Source organism: Oxyura jamaicensis, chromosome 1 (assembly GCF_011077185.1).
Source record: "Oxyura jamaicensis isolate SHBP4307 breed ruddy duck chromosome 1, BPBGC_Ojam_1.0, whole genome shotgun sequence".
Taxonomy (NCBI): domain Eukaryota; kingdom Metazoa; phylum Chordata; class Aves; order Anseriformes; family Anatidae; genus Oxyura; species Oxyura jamaicensis.
The window spans coordinates 38,198,991-38,219,318 of record NC_048893.1 but is presented as its reverse complement, the minus strand read 5'-3'; the positions used below and the strand labels follow the sequence as shown (position 1 = coordinate 38,219,318).

Sequence of the window (20,328 nt, the reverse complement as noted above, 5' to 3'; positions counted from 1 at the left end):
CAGTATCCTAAGTATTTTTTCCTGGGGGTAATTATTTTACTTTTTTTTTTTTTTTAATTGTAAGAGCTTTTCAAGGTAAAAGAAAGTGAACCTCTGATGGTGGAAATTTCTCCATAGTTGTCTAAGATATGTTTCCATTGTCTGCTTTAGACAACATGGCAAGAAAATCTGTACCCCTTGGGCACAGGTAGAGAACTTTTTTCTGAGTAATTAGTAATTCCAAACCCTCTTCTACCATTTTGGATGTTTTGACTGCAAGTCTTGGCTGCTGTTTTTTTCTTCCTCACAGCTGTTGATTATTCGGCGCCTTAATGCATTTGTTGAGCTACAATTACTGCAGCCTTTAATTGGGCTGTGGCTAGGTCTTAGCATTTTATGATAGGATAAAATGCATGAGAGTGAGTTTAACCCATCATTGTCAGTGTCGGCTGGGGAGTCAGGACCTCTGGAAGCTTGATGTGTTCTTTGGAATGCTGGAAATGTTCCATATCGCATCAATTGTTCCCAGGAGGGTACCGCGACCTAGAGAGAGAAGGCTTCTCAGCACTTTGAGAAATTCTTGGAATAAATAGAAAACTTGAAATAGTTGATTTCAGAAAGTATTTAAGTCGTCCATATTTAATAATGGATGCATCTTTTACATGCTGCTCTTATTTCATAGGTGATATTTTTCAAGCTGGCATTGCGGTAAAATTAAAATTTATCAGAACGGATTATGACAAACAGAATTTGTAATCTAGTCCTTATTGGTCATGTCTTTGTTATTTAAGGTCATACATGTCCTTGTCTTAGTTTTCTTAACCAGTGATTCAGCCAAAACTTTTGGAAGGTCCCCATCTAGAAAACAGAACTACTCTTCTAAAAATGAAAGTTCTGTGGAAGAAAGCTTTGAGGATCTGCTCTTGAAGTATAAGCAGATACAGTTAGAGCTCGAATACATTAATAAAGATGAAAGACTGGCTCTGAGCAACAGGGAAGAAAATGAACATGATGATGATAAAGCGGTGGACACTGAGGACCAAGTAACTGTAGAAACTGACAGTATTACAACAGATGCTATAAAAGAAGTTTCTCCTGAGGAGAAAAATCCGGTTATAGCCTTTCAGGCGTTTGAACTGAAACCTCTCAGACAAAAACTGTCTACTCCAGCTGAGAGGAGCAGGTTAAAAAAAGTCAAAGAAGGAACAAAGCAGGTATCGCAAAAATCTGAAGGCACAGAATCCGCCCAAGGTAAGTAATGGTAAAGTTGTTTTGGCTTGTAAAGTTTTTTTTTGCTTGTCATTGTTTCTCATATATATTAAGTGTTTGGGAATATTGTATTAAACAAAATATTAGTTTTAATTAAAATGTTATTTGTAAGTTAAAGACTGAATGTATTTCCTTCCAGTTTTATGTAATTCCTTGAAATTGCTTGGAAGCATTTTTTTTAAACAGGTCCAGCTGACCTCTGTCCTTCAGCTTAATTTTAAGTCTAGCAAAATAAGGCAATTATTTAACCTAAGTTTTCTATTCTGAGGCTTCATCTAGTTCTAATAAATTATAGCTGTGCAGAGGATGCTCTAATACATATCGCTTGTCATCTGATATTAGCTAATTTGTCAAAGTGTGTAAACTATCAATTTGAGTGGGAAGAGATTAATGAAATGGATGGAGTAAGAACAAATTAGTAAATGGATGGAGTAAGGATACAACTGGGTAGTAGGAATACAAAGAAAGGTAGGACTAGAACACAAGAGTGGTTCATACATATCTTCAGTATGAGAGTTTAGAAGAGGGTGCGTTTTAAAAAAAAAAACAAACAACAAAAGACAAATGATAATTACTAGATAAACCACCCCCTTGTCTTTCCCATTAATAAAGTAATTCTGGTGTTCTTTGAGAGAATGTAGTCTTCAGTGGGAGACATGGGGGGAAAAATGAGATTCTGTCCATAGAAGGAAAAAAAAAAACAGTTTGCAGGAAGATAACTGCAAGGCAGGAATAAAAAGCAAAACGGTCTCAAAAAAAATCCAACTTCAGAGCTTAGAAGCACTGAAGATGAAAATACAGACAGGGAAAATACAGATAGGGAAAATAGATTCTGTAATGTGTATTAAGAGCATCTGGATTTTTGCACACCAATCAGTTTTAAGTGTATGACAAAGGTGATCTGCAAGCAGACATATATAAGACAGAGGTCCTTCTGGCAGTGTAATGTAGGTTTCCGAAGTAGGAAAAACCTGGTGGATTTTAGTTACTGTAGATTCATGGCTATCAAGTGATTGTATGTTACTTAATTTTGCACTTATTAAGATATTCACAACAGTCATTTTTCCTATGATATTTATTTTAACCGGTGTCCTGGATGTCTTTCCAGACCTGTTCAAGTTGAAGAATTTATATTAAAACTGAGGGATGTTTGTGTCTTTTTCTGGAATTAATTTTCTGTGATTTAATTCCACTGGTAGTGGCTTTACATTACTCCCTGCTCTCCTTCCCTTGCTGCCTGTTAGTCTGTTCTGCCCATCATCCTCTTCTGATCCGAAAGGGCGTTTTAGTTTGCATACCATGTGCTTATCTGCATCTTGTCCCTTCCGTCCTGTGGACTGAATGGTGAAGATCTTTGCCTAACTTTTTTGAATCGTTTTAGAATGCAGATGGGCATTAGATACTATTTTTCCTCTTCCTGTATTTGTGCTTTAAAACATCCCTGCATGTGCAAGCAGGAAGACATTCATTTGTTAAATACCATTTTTGTTTAGGTTCAAGGATTTGGTATATTTTAAACAATGTCTCTCTGAATGTGACCTTTCATAAAACATAGGGAAGAGTAAAAGCTTTGCTGAGTACAATTTACTTTCTCCTGATCTGACTTGGAAGGAATGTCTTTGAAGAAAGGCTAATATAGGAAAAGATGGCCAAGCTTGTCTAAATGTTTTCCTTCCTGTGATGCAGATCAACATATACCTTTATATTTTATAATTATGCATCACAGTATTAAAATAAACTAATTATGCTATCAGTTCTATTAATCATAAATAAATTACAACATAGCATGTGTATAATATATACATAAAATATATTAATAAAGAGATGCATGGCTTTTGAACAGTCTAATTTGTCAACATACTAATGTTCAGCAGGAAAGCATTACTATCTGCTATTTATTTCCATGGCGCAGCTTTCTCTTTCTTTGGTGTGAAACAGAGCAAATGTGTTCTTATTGTGGCTTTGAGCCTTTATATTTCATTCTGCAAAAGACTGACCTGTTACTCAAAATAGCTGCCAGGGCAATCTGAGATGCTCAGGACATCAGCTGGTATGAGGTGGTAGCATAAAATGGATGGCAAGAAGCCTTCTTTCCTCCTCGTTTCCTAATCTGTTTTGCTCTGCTTCTTGGTGAAGTATATGTCAGCTGTGAGACGGAGGATTATTAAAAAATGGCAAGTCTTGCCCTAGGCTTACGCAATCTGATGTAGATTTCAACAGAACTGTCAGATATATATTAATGTGTTTTAATATGCTCATATACATACAACCGCTGTTCTGTTTTACGCAGTTTACCAATGGTATTGATGAAATATCTTTGCATGGATTCAAATTTTCACATCATCTTAATATAGCTTTATTTCATGAGAAACAGCGTACTTAAAACCACAGTGTTTTTCTTTTGGAAGGTTCAGAAGACAAAGAACAAACATCAGCGCGAAAAGTTAGTGGTTCAGATGTGGCATCTGAAAAGGTAAGGAAGTATTCCTTTGTAAATGAGGCATAATTGCATTATGATGGTCTGATACCTTTTTCCAAACCAGTCAAACATTTCAATTGTAGAAGTGGTTCATTCTTCAGGAAAAGTACTTTACCAATAGAGCAGTATTTTTAAGCTTTCTCGTGGTAAAAATTTTGGGACAGGCTTTAAATGACTTTCTAAACAACGTCACTTACTAAATGACACTTCTTCACTTTGTCTCATCTTTTTTTTTTCTTCTTCAGAAGCTGCTTGATGAAGAGGAAGAGATGTCTGAATTGCAGCTTAGGCTTCTTGCACTTCAGTCTGCTAGTAAAAAATGGCAGCAAAAAGAGCAACAGGTGATGAAGGAAAGCAAGGAAAAGTTAACAAAAACAAAAACTGTAACACAAAAAGTCAAAGCCAGTACAAAAGCACATTCAACAAAAAAAAGTAGTGCTACAGGTAATAAGTTTAATGTTACTGAAATGACTATTAATGACAGGTACTCTGAAATAGAAATATATAGTTATGTTGTGTGAAAAAAACATTTGCTGGTAGTTCAGAAGCTTGACGTGAGCCAGCAGTGTGAGCTTGCAGCCCAAAAGGCCAACCATGTCCTGGGCTGCACCAAAAGCAGCGTGGGCAGCAGGGCGAAGGAGGTGATTCTCCCCCTCTACTCTGCTCTCCTGAGACCCCACCTGGAGCCAGCGTTCAGCTCTGGGGCCCCCAGCACAGGAATGAAATTGAAGTATAGCGAGTCCAGAGGAAGTCTATGAGGATGATCAGAGGACTCTAGCACCTCTTCTATGGGTTGCGGTTGTTCAGCCTGGAGAAGAGAAGGCTCCAGGGAGGCCTTAGAGCGGCCTTCCAGTGCCCAAAGGGGGCCTGCAGGAAAGCTGAGGAGGGACCCTTTGTCAGGGAGTGTAGTGACAGGACAAGGGGGAGTGGCTTTAAACTAAAAGAGGGTAGGTTTAGAGGGTAGTCCCTTCCAACCCAAAGCATTCTATGATCCTATTAAATAGTGGGTGATGGGCTGTTAATTGTTCTACAATCTTTCTATTTAAAGCCAAGCAAACTTTGAGGAAACAACAGACAAAGACATCAAAGAAGATACAGCAACAAAAAGAACTAGACAGGCGTCAGAAAGAAGAAGACCAGAGGAAACAAGAAGAGGAAGAGGAGAGACGAAAGAGAGAAGAAGAAATCAGAAAAATTAGGGACCTCTCAAATCAAGAAGAGCAGTACAATCGGTTTATGAAGCTAGTTGGAGGAAAGAGGAGATCAAGAAGCAGGGTAATGAATTTGTAGTATGGTATTCAGGTGTTATGTTTGGGATTCATAAGTTTTCTTGTCTTTGTGCCTCCTCCTGATTTCACCCTCACCTACCATTCCTTAACGCCTTTAAAAAAAACCCTCAAGGTATTTGAGTGCTTGAATCCCTTTCTAGACAGGTGTTCCCTTTCATTGTGGTAAGAATGGTTTTGTATGAGTTGTACACTTGCAAATTATGTCCTCCTGCTCCCCTCACCGAAGAGCTGAGAGCTGCAGTTTCAAAACTGGCTGTTTAAAGTCACTGCCAGCAATGGATTTGATTAAAAGTTGATTTTCGGTTTGCTTTTTTTTTTTTTGAATAAGCAGAGTAAATCGTATTTTTGAAGTAATTAGAAGACATAGGTGCATGTCTCTAAAGTTTAGTTGTTCTGCTCTAGAAGAATAATGTAAGATCAGCTAAATAAAATACCCTTTTTGATGTGTTTAGTCTTCAGATACAGACTTGAGATGGTCTTTGGATAAACCGTCTATGGATAGTGCAGGAGGAATATATCAGTATGATAATTATGATGAAGTTGCTATGGATACAGATAGTGAAACTAACTCTCCAGGTAAGACTAATTTACAGTTTTCTTGTATAGTGAGTAGATAAAGTTAAAAAGTAGGAAATAAGCTATTATTTTAGAAGGAAAATCATTCTCTTGAGGTACGATATGTGCTATCTTTTTGATGTAAGCTAGTTTCATCTTAATAATGACTTTTTTGCTTTCCATCCCTGCTGTAAGGATATCTCAGAAGTCTTCAAGGTTGTACTGGACTCGTTGCAGCACTAAAATCTGTATTTTGCATTCAAAAAGCAGTTGTGTAGAAAGCCAGGGCCCTTGGGTATTGACTGGATAGGCAGCAGCTTTGTAGAAAAGGGCCTGAGGGTCCCTATGGATGTTAAATGGAGCTTGAGTCAGCCGCGTGCCTTTGGGTGATAAAGGTGAGCTGCAGCCTGGGTTTGTAGCATAGTAACGAGACTGTAATGGAAGGGACCAAGACTGGACAAAGTGCTTATTGCCCTATGCTAACAACTTAGGAGACTGCCTCAGGTTTTGGTTTCCCAGTATAAGGTAATATTGGAATGAGTCTAGCAGAGAATCTTAAAGTTCACTGGCCGCTGGAGCATACGATTCCTGAAAAGAGATCAGGAGAGTTGTATTTAAGTTGAGGAGGCTGAGGATGGTCTTTGCTGCTGTCTTCAGCAACCTAACAGGTAGTTACAGGGAAGACAGAGACAAACTGTTCTGTGCAGTGTGCAACAGAAGGACAAGGGGCAACACTGAAGTTGTAACAAAGGAAATTTTGCTTAGATATAAAGGTGGTTTTGCAAGAGGATGGTTGCACACTAGGAAAGGTTGCCTGGAAATGTTGAGAGATCTCTGTCCTTAAAGATACTTGTCCAGTCAAGTTCCGTAGCAAGGCCAGCCCCAAAGTTTGGCAGGGATGGTGGAATTAGATGAACTTTAAGGTCTCTTCCAACTCAAAGCATTCTATGATTCTAGTTTTGTTTCAGAATTAAGTGTCAGCTGTGTGTTTAGTCTGCCTCTGTCCTAATTTGTATTTTATTTTTGGTGTGTGGTAGTCAAGAGTCATGCTACTGTGACACATAGTTTAAGAAGATATTTTTCCAAATTAAATGAAATACGTGGGCTAAATCATCCTGAATCATTACCTTAGTAGTACTCTTTGGGAGTACTGCATTTCACCTGTAAAATAGAAACTGCACACTTAACTGCTTCTTGTGTGTGAAATAAATGCACTGTGCTGTGTCTTCAACTGACTCAAAGCGTTGATCATTTTAAAAAGCCCTTCCTCTTCTGCTGCGTTAAATCAGTTGAAGCATAAACTTGAGTTGTTGTTTAGTATTTCTTAAAATTGTTTTTATTAGCTTCCTCTCCAGCACAGCCTCCTTTCTTTGAGTGTCCAATGGCATATTTTCCACCTCCAGTACCACCGATTTCCCTACCACTGCCTCCTCCAATTCCAGTAAGTAACCTTGGAAGGAACGTATTTGAAAATGTTAATAATTTTCATTTTGTGCCTTATTTCTAATGCTGCACTTAGGATTAAATTTAGTTTGTAGTTGAAAAAAATCTGAACCAAGTGGTGACTTCCTTTGGTTATCTGAAAGTCTTGCGGTACCTTTTTTAAAAACTTTTTCAGCTACTTTTTGCCTGATTGAGTTTCTGTTCAATGGAAGTTCTCCTTACTGAACTCGATTTTTCTCTGTTTGGTAACGTTAAACTCTTTCTTTACATCAAGAAAAAAAAGCTTGTTACCTAGCAAGGCTGGGGGGGAAGCCTGTAGCTCATCATGGTCCTTTCAAACTTTTTTTTGTCAGTTTGTCAGTTTTGTCAGTCAAAAGGCACTTTTGACTGTATGCTGTCTTCGCATCACAGAGTTCCTGTGAAAACGGATTTTTTCCTCATCACTCTTCTTCAGTGAGCAGTTTTTATTCTTCTTAGGAGGGCAATAGAAACTTGCTCTTTCGTGTCATGGTGGCCTCTGAGTTTTTAACCAAGGAAGCCTGTAACTTTGTTAGCTAAGACAAATTTGTAAAAACTTTTTAAGGACTGTTTCTGAAGCAGTGTGATATAATCCATTGGCCCTCATCTATTAAGTCAGCCATATTTCTTTGCCCAGATTATTTATACTTTCAAATTTTCATTTATAGTTTGTATGTCTGCACTACTTCCACCATCCAAATGTTAACCTTGTTACTTCCATCTTGTTTTGGGTCTTTACAAGTGTTCAGCACCAGCCTTTTACAGTAGTCTAAATCCATTGCAGATTGAATTAGTTTTAAACCATGGAATAATTTAGGTATAGCATAACCTCTACTAAGTAGTTCTAAAGAAATAGTAAACTTCAGAAGTTTCAAACCCTTGTTTTGCTTTTTATCTCAGCCTGTACCATCTTTGAACCAACTTTATATGGAGGGTATTTCCTGTATTTCTCTTGATCCGCCTCCACCTCTTCCACCTCTTCCACCTGAAGAGCCCGAGCAGCCACCAAAACCTCCGTTTGCAGATGAAGAAGAAGAAGAGGAGATGCTCTTAAGAGAAGAGCTACTCAAGTCTCTAGCTAACAAACGAGCTTTCAGATCTGAGGTACTCCACTGGTTTTTGAATGTAAACCTCTAGGTGGCATTGTTGACCAAAACTTAAATGTGACCTCCTAAGTAAGGTTGCCTTTCTGATGACTTAAAAACCAACCAACAACAACAAAAACCCCACAATGAATATCCATCTCTTTCTGTCCCCAAAAAGAAACCAGAACAAATCCCACCCCAGGATATCCTTTGAATTGTAACTAGCAGCTTGTCTTCTGTGAAAGAATTAAGGAACTTCAAGGTAACAAAACCTTGAAAATGTGGAGCAAAGTGGGGTTTTTATTTTCTGTAAAAGTGTATACTGCTTAACTGTCTCAAAGTGGTGGGGAGACAGCTGCAGCTTCTAATGCTTAAGGTGTTTGGTGTTTTTTTGTGTGGAAGAAAATTTCTGGTTTTGAAGGTTGGGATTGTTTTTGATGTCATTAAAAGGTCACCAGTCTTTTGCAGTTGACCTGTGAACTGTGGATAACTTAAATGCTCTTGCATGCCTTTTTGGCAGTATTGCAAGATTTGTCTAATATTTTTGGATAGTCTGTTCCATACACATCTCAGAACTTGAAATTATGATTTAGGCAATACCTAATTTATTCTTACATTTCCATGTCTTTTAAGATAGCTGTTTATGACGTGTTTTTATGACTATATTTTTGTTCTGTTTTGTTAGGAAACTTCAAGTAACAGTGGTCCACCTTCCCCTCCTGTTCCGGATAATTTGCAGTCTGTGCCAAGAAGCAATCTGTCTGCTGTCAGTATTAATACTGTCTCTCAGCCACGGGTACAAAATACAAAGTTTGTTAGAGTACCAAGGCCTCCACGAGCAGTGATCACGGTAAGGAAATAATTGTTCTTTCTCTTAGTAAGACAACAAGTTGAAGTTAAACATTTGAATTATTAACTTTGATAACTTGTATGCTTTCCTAGGAAGAATTTGACACTGAATTAAGAATGTAACAGCTTAAGAGGCCATCAAAACACACCCGCCCTCATCTGAACTAAAAATGTTTATGTTTTTCCTATACAAATGGCATTCCTTTCTATTAAACTAAACTAAAGCTTTGAATGGACTAATAAAGTCCACCTGCAATGCATGCTTAGTCCATCGAAGCAGGCTAGTGTTAGTTCACATTAAAATGCCTGAAATACAGTGGTCATCAGGACCTTGTTGGTATCATTCTTTTTCCTGCTGCTGGCCAAACAGTGTCTCCCTTTTTTACTGGCATCTGGAGCATTAGTCCTGTTCCTTACTTAACTCTCTAAACTAGTTGAAGAAAAGCTGATTTTGACCCTCCGCACTGTCAGCTTTTCCTTAGAATAAAAATGAAGCGATTTAGGGACAGTTTATGCTGCCCCAGTTTCATGATTTCGGTCTGTGAATACAGAGAGCCACTAATAGGGAACTGTTACATCAGGCATTAGAAGATGTGGGGAAGGGTTAGATGCCCAGTTAGATCAAACTAGATTTCACTGGCTGTAGTTCCATGGAATACTGGTTTTGGGAGGACCAGCGTTTTGTTCTGTTTTCCTGCACCAATGAAAATTGGAATTCTGCCTGTATACTGTATGATGGTGGTGCAAAAACTGCAACTGTAGTACATTCAGAAGTAGTGGATGTGATACTTATTCTGAGTCTTGTCCAGAAAGAATGTTAGAAAAAAATGAATGTGGAAATTGAGTGTGTTCCACTGCAAAAAGTAGAGTTTTTTTTTTTGTGTGTGTGTGCTTTAAATGGCATTAGAAAGAAACTTTGGTGGTGTCCTGTCCTGAGGTAATGTCCTCGTAAATACAGATAAAAATTTAAACTGGGAGATGGGAGGAGAAGTCCTGGAAATGTGAACTGAAGTTGCTGCTTTTCCACATGCAGTTGCAGAGCATCTGAGGCTTATCAAAACTGCATAATTCTTTCTGCTGGAATTGGCAATCCTCTGATGTTCAATGAGCTGGTTCAGTTAGTGATGTTGGTAAAATGTGGTTAATTTTGTAGCCTATGTTCTTTATGTGGAGTTGGTGTTCCTCCAGTTTAACTCCCTGAGCAGCTAGCTCACTGTAAGGTCAGTTAGGTGTAACTGCGGGAAAAGAGGCATCAGAAGTGTGCGGAGGAGTCCTGGTCTTGTACGTCTACCACAATTTTTCTAATGCAGACTTGATTGTTACCTTTCAGTTCACTTGCCTGCAAATGGTAGCTGATAATTTGCCTTAAAAGTGAAATTTACCAAGTATAGGAGTGAAAGGTTTGAGATAGATGTGTTATGATGTTGGAGCCATAAATATGCTACAGATACCTGGGAGTAGGTTGAAAATGTTATTCCATTCATGTTACAGTATCAGGGATGGGTGCTAGTGGAGATGCACAAATTGTTAAGTTTTTTCATACAGTGTGGAACTGGTGTATCATGTTGTGCCATGCTAACAAGGGATTTTAGCATCCATTTTCTCTTCTAGTAAATAAGTAGTTGGTCATCTGTTAACTTTTTCTTGATAGAAAAACTTTTTTCTGTTCTTTCCCACAGCTTCCAAAACATAAGTCTGTTGTGGTTACGTTAAATGATTCAGATGATAGTGAGTCCGATGGAGAACCATCTAATTCAGCTAACAGTGTGTTTGGAGGACTAGAATCCATGATAAAAGAAGCAAGAAGAAATGTTGAGGTAAGCTATCAGTATTTAATAGCAAAATAATTACAAAATATACCTTTGTATATAGAATTCAAGCTTTTGAATTGGGTCAAGAAGTATTTGGATTATGGTAGAAAAGGTCAAGAGTAGGTAATTACTCCCATCTGGACCTTTATGTTGTAATTTGTTTTGCACAAGCTGATTGAAATGTTTTCGTTAAGATTTCATATTGCAGATACAATATATAATACACAGATACAATATAATATATTTTGGTTTCATTTGTTTTGGTTCAAATTCAATGCATAATGGCAGAAAGAAACACTGACATAAAAGATCTTGATAACTTTGAACAGTTCTAAGTTTGTGCTGAAAAACTGCTTAAAGATAGCAGCTAATAGATGTATTTTAAGCTTGCGTGAGAAGTATTAACTTGGACTTCTTTGTAAAAGGCTTCAAAAATCAAAGCTCCTCCAAAATCTGAAAAAGAAAATGATCCAATGAGAACTCCAGAGGCTCTACCAGAAGACAAGAAGATAGAATACAGGCTCTTAAAAGAAGAGATTGCCAGGTACAACTGAGTTTAATTATTGCCAAAGTAAAATGTGTATTCCCTGTGTTTCTTTACTAATGTATATTTGTAATTGGAATTAAAATACGAACACCTTCATTTTGAAGACCTTCTTTGTTTGAAGACCTTGCCGTTACCTACAGTTTTCCCACCGTAAGTTTTTAGTAGGACACCTGTGGTTTTCCCAACATCAGTTTTTAGTAGGACAACTTTAGGAGTCTAAAGAAAGTCCTTAGATTTGAACTGACTTGCAGTAAATGATTGCAGCTGTGGAAAGTTCTTTTTCTTTTAACTTGAAGTCTTGCACTGCTACTGTTTTTCTTGAAGATTTTAAAACTATTGGGAATAAATGTTGAAACTAATGAACATCTTTGCTTTTAACATCTGCTTCAGTCGTGAGAAGCAGCGTTTAATTAAATCTGATCCACTGAGGAACAATTCGTCCCCTGCAAACTCTGATGGTGAAGTTGATGGAATTGGGAGAATAGCAGTAGTGACAAAACAAGTTACAGAAGCAGAAGCGAAGCTGAAGAAAAATAGGTAAGTCCTAGCTGGTCCTAGTGTTCTAGCTTGTTTGGTTAGAAGGGTGAAAGTTTTTATATATATATATGCATCTTCAATGTGTAGTTGAAGTACAGCAAACCTCTGTGTTTTTATTTGCTGTCTTGAGCAATTCAGCCTTGAATTCTTTTGCTGTACAAAAGGACTTGTGTTGTAGGGCCAGCATGCTGTTTGGTAACTTGTAGATATGATTCATCACACTGACTGTTTTCAGTTGCATGTACACTCAGCGCCTTCATCCGTGCTACCTAATAACTCAGAAATGTGAAAACAAAGTATGGTTTTCACTCCTCAGTATGTTTTGAGGGTAGCATGTTTTTGAAGGGATATGTCTGATATATCCCTTAATAATTAATAATAATTAGTATTTTCTGCAGAATAGGCATGCCGTTTGAGGCTTGTCACTTACATCTTTTAGCATGCCTCTTCCCTTGTTCTCACCCTTACAAGTAACTGTGGCAAAGATCATAAGTGTTTTGCATCCTTCTTTTCAACTTTCCTTCTCACTTTGTTGATTGGTGTGGGCTTGTGAAGAAACTGTTGTGTGTTCAGACATAGCATGCTGTCCCCTCCTCACCTTCCTTTATTCCATCCCATCCATCTAAGTCTTTATCTTCCTTTGATGCATAACTTTAATTACTCTGCTTTTGTGCTTCCATGTCCACCTCAGGAGATTAGAAGATTTTCAGGGCATAAGCATGTACCCTATGAAAGAATGGGCTTGTTACTTAACAGAAAGCAAAAACGTGTTTTCTGCATGGCTTAATGTTAAGAACTATTAAAATAGCCCACTTGCTTACCTTCTTCTGTCCTTATAACTAAGATGTTTTCATCTGCTTTGAACTGCTGAACTTGAATACTGAAATCTTTTGTGTATAATACCAATGCTTATTGTGTCATGCATGTTGAGAGTGGAGAAACTTAGCTCTTTGTCATTCATCAACAAACATTATTCTAAATTTTTAAATTACCAGGGTTTCAGGGGAGAAATGATGTCTCCAAGAGACCTATCTCTGGAAAAAAAAATTGTTATATGACTTTTCTACTTTTAGACTTCTGTTGATGAAGGATGAATCTGTCTTGAAACATTTGTTGCAACAAGAGGCCAAGAAGAGAGAGAATGTTCGAATTGCTGAAAACAAAATTAATAAATTGGCTGAACAGCTACAAGCAACAGAGAAGATCTTGAATGCTAATAAGATGTTTCTCAAGAAGCTTCAGGAACAAGTAAATTCTGAAATGTTTCTATTTACTGTAGTTAGAAATCTTGGAATGTGAAGCTTGATTTTTGGAGGCAGTAGGCTTGCTTTGGAGAATTAATTCAATCCCATGTGTTTTCTTATTTTATTATGTGGTAATATATGAAAACTTGCATCTTAGTATATTTCTTTTCTCTTTTTCAGATTCATAAAGTTCAGCAACGAGTAACAGTAAAAAAAGCTCTGGCATTGAAATATGGGGAAGAACTTGCTCGAGCAAAAGCAGTAGCGAGTAAGGAAATTGGGAAACGAAAAATGGAGCAAGATCACCTTGGAGTAAGTCTGCTTGATGCTGTTAAACAATGTTGCACTTGAAAAGTAGTAGCAATTCTGAGTAGGAAACTTTGTTCAGATGGGATATCAAAAAAACAGGAGAACATTTCAAAAGCACTGGGGATCTTCATAATGTGTCTCCTCTGTTTTTGAGTGTTCAACAGGAAAAGCATCAAGCATTTAAAAAAAAACAAACAAAATTTTTAATAGTCTACATGTATTTGCCGAAGGAATGTTGTTAATATAGAGATACTGTTCCTTACCTGTGAAGAAAGACAAGTCCGGTTTCTAGACATCGCTGATCTCATTAAAACTATCTAACAAAAGCACTGAAGTGGGAATCTGACTTGGTTGCTTTGAAAAACACAAAAATGAAAATAGGCCTATTTTTGTAATTTTGTAACCTTTTTTGTAACTGTTTTCGTTTTTCCCATCTATGCCTGTTTTGTACCTCACCTTTTAACTGTGATGAGAACTTCTATTGAGGGCTTGCGCATGATGTAGGGTAATTCTTATTGAAAAACCTGCAAACATGCCAGTTGAATTGTGGGAAACTTTTGTGGTTTTCCTGCTGTTTATTGAAATCTTCTGGCAAGAGTTTAAAAATATTTTTATAAACTCCGAGTTAAATATCTTGCCCACGTTTAATTTACCTCCTGTCAATAGATCAGTAAATGTGAAAATGAAATAAAGGGATTTTTTTTCTTTTCAGCCAAGCAAAATGTTGAAATTGGAGAACTCCCCTGCATCAAGTCCAAAAAAGCATTCAGCAGAATTGATTGCATTAGAGAAAAAACGACTGCAGCAATTAGAGTATGAGTATGCTCTGAAGATTCAGAAGTTGAAAGAGGCTCGCGCGCTTCAGACCAAGGAACAATCCGATATTGCACCTCAGGCAGAAGAAGAATCTGAATTTGCATTACCTCAGCCATCACTTCATGATCTCACACAGGATAAATTGTCTTTGGACAGTGAAGAAAACTACTTTGATGATGAAGTTCAGTCTAATTCAAACCGAGAACGAAGGAGATCTTTCAGAGACTCTAATTCTCATACTAAACCAAATCTTAAACACATGGACACTCCAAAACAAGAAACTATAAACAAACTTTCTAAAAAGGCAGCAGAGGAGCCTGAGCTTTTCCTTGGGTTGAATATTGATGAACTGAAAAAACTTTATGCTAAAGCTGACAGCTTGAAAGAGTTGTTATTGAAAAGTACTGCCTTTATATCACCCAAGGAAGATCTATTGTGTGGTCAGGTAAATGCTCTAATGGTAAATATGAGGCTGGCTTTTACTAGCTTGTGTTGCAATTCCTATATATGTTTGTTTTGTAGGAAATTTCAGTGGATATGGATTTTGTTACATCACAAAATAAGCAAACTGAAGCAAAACCATTTCCATTTGGACCGTATCATAGTCCTCTTCTAGTATTTAAATCCTACAGGTATGGCCACTAACAGCTATTTGACTTCTGTATATATGTTCTGTATATATGTGCTCTACTTTTCTTTTATACTTAAGCATGTACAGAAAGACAAGTTGTGATGAGGAACTTGACTATCCTGTGACAATTTTCTCTAGCTAGAGAACTTAATGATTTTAGATATTTGTTCTGTTAAGCAGGTGTCCCTCTTGTGCAGTATGCTGGTTTTATTGCATACTGTGCCCTGTAACTGGAGTATTTCCGAATTATGTTAACAACAATAGTCAAACATTAGAAAAGAGGACTTTTGTATGCAATTTGAAGTGATCTAAAATTCACAGTAGACTATTTCAATTATGCAGTCCTTAAGTCTATGTAGCATTTAGATTGTCCATGTTAAGATTGCGCCACTCATGTATTTTTGTTTGTCGGTGAAAGGAGGAATGACCACAGTGATTTGTCCTGATTTAAAATAGGCACCTGCAAGTGTAATCATTTTGATGCATCTGTTTTTTGACTAAAAAAAGTCTGTAATTAGTAACTTTTAGAAAACAAGATGTGGAATTTCAGTTGGAGCAGTTTCTTATCACGTGCTTCAGGCTTTTTTTTTCTCGCCTTCCACTGCATTGTAGCAAAAGAAGGAAGATCCTGTTTTTACAGGAGTATTAATTTTATCTTAATGTAGATGTATGGCATCCTCAGAGAGCTAGGACTCCCAAAGTTGACATGGTCAGACTTCATTTAGAGATTTAAAACAAGCATTAGTCTACTCAACTCAAACTTTTTGTTCACACACAAGTTCTAAACATCTGTTGTGAATTTTTTCAAGTTAATCTTTTAAGGGTTCTCTTTGTACTTCTATTTGATATTGATCTAATACTCATTAGAGCATGGGTAAAGTTTTTCTAGAACTAAACCAAAGTTTAATTTCAGTAATTTGCTTTCCCTGCTGGGTGATTACTATATTTCCTGGCTTTATATGAATTAAGTTCTGCATGTAAAGGAGAGGAGAGTATTAGAGCAGAGGCAGTTTAGAAGTGCTCTTTTGTTCCATTTCTCTCCCACTGTTTTCCAACTCCTTCATATAGTACAGGTTAGCAATGTTTATGATAGTAAGGGTTTTGGAAATACTAGATTTAGTACTGAAAAAGTGATTTTTTTCAAATGTTTTGCTGAATAAAATTAATGTCTTAGATTGTACGCTTTATCACAATAATTTGCTATTTCATTTTAGGTTTAGTCCGTATTTCCGAACCAAGGAAAAACTGTACCTCAGTTCAGTAACCTATAGCAATATGATTGAGCCAAAACAGTGTTTCTGCCGTTTTGATTTAACAGGCACATGTAATGATGATGACTGTCAGTGGTGAGTTCTTTATTTTGATTTCATTTGAACTAAATTTGTTCTAGATATCTAATTCCAGATGGAAATAGGGATGGTTTTCATTTCTTCAAAGGTCTGAATATATGATCCTATGGACAAGTTCTAGAAAAAGTTACGTTTAAATACTGTTTCAGGTACTTGGTTGGCAGTAAAAAATAAAAATAAAAATCTTGTATCTAAGCCATAAAGAAAGGAGGCTTTTTAGATAAGGTTTTTTGTTTGTTTGTTTTTTAAGGCAGTATAGAGTGTTAGGAGATATGTCACCCTTTGGTTGCCCTGTAATTTAGACAGGGCTCCTTTTACTTTATAGCTTCATGATGGTTTGACGTTATGCTAAAGTTTTGGGTAGTGATTGGTAATGTTAAGCACAGTAGAAATGTATTGTGATATCAATGGATGTAAAGCTTATAACAAGTATTAAGTGAGTTTGTAAGAAGATACTACTGTAGTGGAATTCTGGTTTTCTAAGAAAATGGTGTCTAAGATATTCTATTGCTTTGAAGCCTGGTTAAATAATATTAAAAGTAGTTTAAATGATGTTGCACAGTGTATTTTAAGAAGTTGGTAGAACAAATGGATATGAATTAGTCATGAACACACTCACCTTGGAAACTTATAACCGCTAGAAAAATATTACATGAGTGCACTTCAGCTCTTTTTTTTTTTTTGCCCTTTTTGGTGGCAGAAAACTCTCAGATCATTTTGTAGCTATTATTATCAAACCATACTTTGAATACTTCCAACAGAGTTACAACTAATTCTTGTATCTAACCTGTGTGCACCAGAAAGTTCTAAATGAGTGTGTAGAGACTTATTCTAATGAGCAAGGCTGTGCAGAAATAATGAAGACTAGGGTTAAGTTATTGTTGTATTGTTGTATTTAGAGAAGGCCCAGAAACATTTACTGGAAATTTCAAAGCAGACTGTTGTTTTACATGGGTATCGTTTTCTTTATGCATTACCTGAGCATCTACTAAAAACAACTTTCTGATTACAGACCTTATTAAATTGTTGCTATGATAAGTATTTTAATTGCTTATTTGTTTATTTTAGGCAGCACATGAAAGATTGCACTCTGAGCCGAAAGCAGCTGTTTCAGGATATTCTGTCTTACAATTTAGAACTGATTGGTTGTTCAGAAAAAAGCACAGATGAGGAAATCAGCACTGCCACAGGTTTTTAAGAATCTTTTGCTTACTTTCGCATTTAAAGATTTATTTCTGAAGGGAATGGCTTTCATTAAAGCTCTGGGAGCAAGTACTTTGATGTAAAGCAGCACGTAAGATATTGCTGTATGGGGAAAAAACGTTTCTCTAATTGTCCAATTCAGCACTCTTTATACAGAACGCTCAATTCAACACTCTTTATACAGTCTTTATACAGAGAGGAAAAACCATATTGATTTGTGGAATGTTTCACTCAAAGGACTGCTGGGGCTCAGAGGATGGGGGCAGGACTGGGGATAGAATCTTGCCCTACTTCCTTAATACTTTTTAGTAACTACTGGACTGGTCTGTTTCAGTGGAGCTGGAATTGTAAAATAATGTTGTTGCAGTAGGCAAGCTGAACACGAGAACTTGTTCACTTTTTGATTTGTGCTCCAGTGTGTTAAATTACCTTGACTCTTGAAGCAGTCATATTTCATGAATTCATCACAGGTTGTGTTAAATTGCTCTTAAGTTGCCTATCCATTTTCATTTGTGTTTACATAAGGTATGAATGTTCTTGTTTCAGAAAAATATGTTGAAAAACTTTTTGGTATAAACAGAGACCGTATGTCAGTGGATCAGATGGCTGTTCTTCTGGCTAGCAATGTCAATGAGAGTAAAAGTCACAGTAAGTAACTTCCTTGGTAAATTAAATACAATATAAACTTCTTAAAAATCTGCAGGTACCTTAATGACTTTCTAAACAAAGAATATTCCTTTTTTTGTCTGTTTGTTAATTATGCTCGTGGTAGATTAAAAATGACAGTTTGTTTTAAGGACCTAGTTTTGGAGTCCAGTTTGAAAATGTGACTTAAATGGTTGAAAACAACAGATTTTAAATGCTGTTGAAACTTAAATTTTGCAAGTGCAACATGTATACGTCTATAATCTTTATCCTTAAGGATATTTTAATCTTAAGTACAGAAAAGTAAAATAATTACTACTATTGTTTGTTTACAGCACCTCCATTTACAACATGGAAAGATAAAAGGAAATGGAGACCGAAGTACTGGAGAAAACCTCTGTTAGATAGTAGCAGCAGTGAGGAGGAACAGTCTGTTGGACCTATTAAATATGGTAATCCAGAAGTGTGGCATCCATTTAAAAAAAACTGGGAAAATACCTATGAACCTCTTCCCAACACTTAATTCTTAAAGTGGTTCTTAAGAAAACCAATGTTTTCTGTAGTTCTTTTGACTTTCTCATACTGCCTGTATGCAAACATTATTTTGCATAATTTTGAGTAAAGTTTGACCTTAATCTGTCATACTACAGACAAAACAAATAACTAGCATAATTTGAGAGTGGAAATGTAAATGGAACCTCTACCTGTTTTTGAAAGTGAGCAATTTATCTGTAATGTTACAGCTTTACCAAAGGACCAAGTTAGTTTTTTTTTTTTTTTTTCCTTAGAACTGTATATAAAAAAGTCAATCTTTGTTTTATCTTAAATTTGTAGAATTAGTCTTTGGTGGTGAGGTCTTTAGGGGGAAAAAAATCCTCTTAAACATCAAACCAAAGCAATCTTTACTGTTATTTATTTCTTACCTTCATGTATGAAATATGACCAGTTTTCTACACATTAGTTTTACATGTTAAAAGATGCTGAAATAACCGTATTTTGCTCTTGTTAGTGGCTACACTTGAAATATGTGTCACTCCTTGTATGAATTCTAATGTGATAAGTCACTTCTGTTTTGAAAAGATAGTTTTTTTGTTGTTTCCATTGCAGCCCACCCTACAGAACACAAAAAAAGAGTTCCAGCTCTTGATGCTGTGGTGACTCCAGATGATATCCGATATTTTACAAGTGAGACCGATGATATTTCCAACTTGGAGGCAAGTGTCCAAGAAAACCCCTGTGATGTACAGCTTTGGATTAAACTTGCATACAAATATTTGAATCAAAATGAAGGGTAAGTCTGCTTTTTAGATTTTAGATTTGCTTTTGTGCTTTACCCACACTACCGTAATCAAGTTTCCTTTCTGTTGTTGAAGAACTTTCTTCAGCAAATCCACAAGTTTATTACCTAAAAACAGGTTGAAGAAATAAATTTCTTACTGGACATGGTATGGTCTGTGAGCAATAAATTACAATGGCAGTTGATCTTTAGGTAGGTTCTGAGGTTCTGATTCAAAACGGAAGTTGGTGGAAAGCAGCGTGGGAGAAATAATTGTGTTTGAGAAGTGTACAACCTAATGTATTGCTAAGATTACAGTAGAATGCTGTACTTCCAGTGTTAAAGTAAGGGACCAATAAGATCACATCAGTTTCTCCTCTTCAGAGTAAAAAGATTTCTTACAAGAACACTTCCATTACATGGTTTTATCCATGTAGAAATTACCCAGTTGAACAGCTTCATATTGTTTTTTCTCTTGGGTTTCTGAGTTTCTCTAGCTTCTTTCCTCAAATTACTCTGCAGAGTATCACAATTTTTACTGGCAGTCAGCTAATTTCAGCAGGAATTCTCTCACAATGGTTTCATTCTACAGAATGATCTAAATAGTGAGGTACTAGCTTCAGGCAGAGGAGTTGTGCGGAGACCAGCTGTTGGAGGGAGGAAAGGGAGTGGAGAGGAGGAGTAGCTGTTCTGAAAATCACGTGTAAACAGATAATGGAAAATGTTATAGATTTTAAATGTATCCATAGCTCCTTGAACACTAGTATGGAGGAGTGTATGCTGTAAGCTGTTTGAATTACTACGTAGTGGTAACAAAGTACTACCTGAAAGGCCAGTGCACAAAGAAAATACACCCAGCACATAGCTGACTGAGGAAATTGCTTTCTAAAATATAAACTTAGTTGGAAAAAGACCAAAAAAAAAACCCGGGGGGGGGGGTGCTAATGGAAGAGGATGCGTCCTTTTTCAGAGCACATCCTCCCCAAGACCACGT

The 20,328-nt window shown here is 36.7% G+C and overlaps 1 protein-coding gene across 2 annotated transcripts in view; it reads left to right on the top strand.

Moving 5' to 3' along the window:
* The window catches only part of ZFC3H1 (zinc finger C3H1-type containing), a 39,268-nt gene that overhangs the window by 4,226 nt on the left and 14,714 nt on the right, over positions 1-20,328 (top strand). For both annotated transcript variants that reach the window (XM_035334000.1, XM_035334007.1), the window contains exons 2-21: positions 814-1,230; positions 3,657-3,721; positions 3,973-4,171; positions 4,776-5,002; positions 5,469-5,592; positions 6,915-7,012; positions 7,933-8,136; positions 8,803-8,967; positions 10,646-10,783; positions 11,203-11,321; positions 11,715-11,861; positions 12,935-13,109; positions 13,286-13,417; positions 14,127-14,675; positions 14,753-14,862; positions 16,076-16,207; positions 17,279-17,400; positions 17,960-18,061; positions 18,394-18,510; positions 19,166-19,349. In XM_035334000.1, coding sequence (XP_035189891.1) covers positions 814-1,230; positions 3,657-3,721; positions 3,973-4,171; positions 4,776-5,002; positions 5,469-5,592; positions 6,915-7,012; positions 7,933-8,136; positions 8,803-8,967; positions 10,646-10,783; positions 11,203-11,321; positions 11,715-11,861; positions 12,935-13,109; positions 13,286-13,417; positions 14,127-14,675; positions 14,753-14,862; positions 16,076-16,207; positions 17,279-17,400; positions 17,960-18,061; positions 18,394-18,510; positions 19,166-19,349 — 3,526 coding nt within the window. The remainder of the gene's footprint in view (positions 1-813; positions 1,231-3,656; positions 3,722-3,972; positions 4,172-4,775; positions 5,003-5,468; positions 5,593-6,914; positions 7,013-7,932; positions 8,137-8,802; positions 8,968-10,645; positions 10,784-11,202; positions 11,322-11,714; positions 11,862-12,934; positions 13,110-13,285; positions 13,418-14,126; positions 14,676-14,752; positions 14,863-16,075; positions 16,208-17,278; positions 17,401-17,959; positions 18,062-18,393; positions 18,511-19,165; positions 19,350-20,328) is intronic.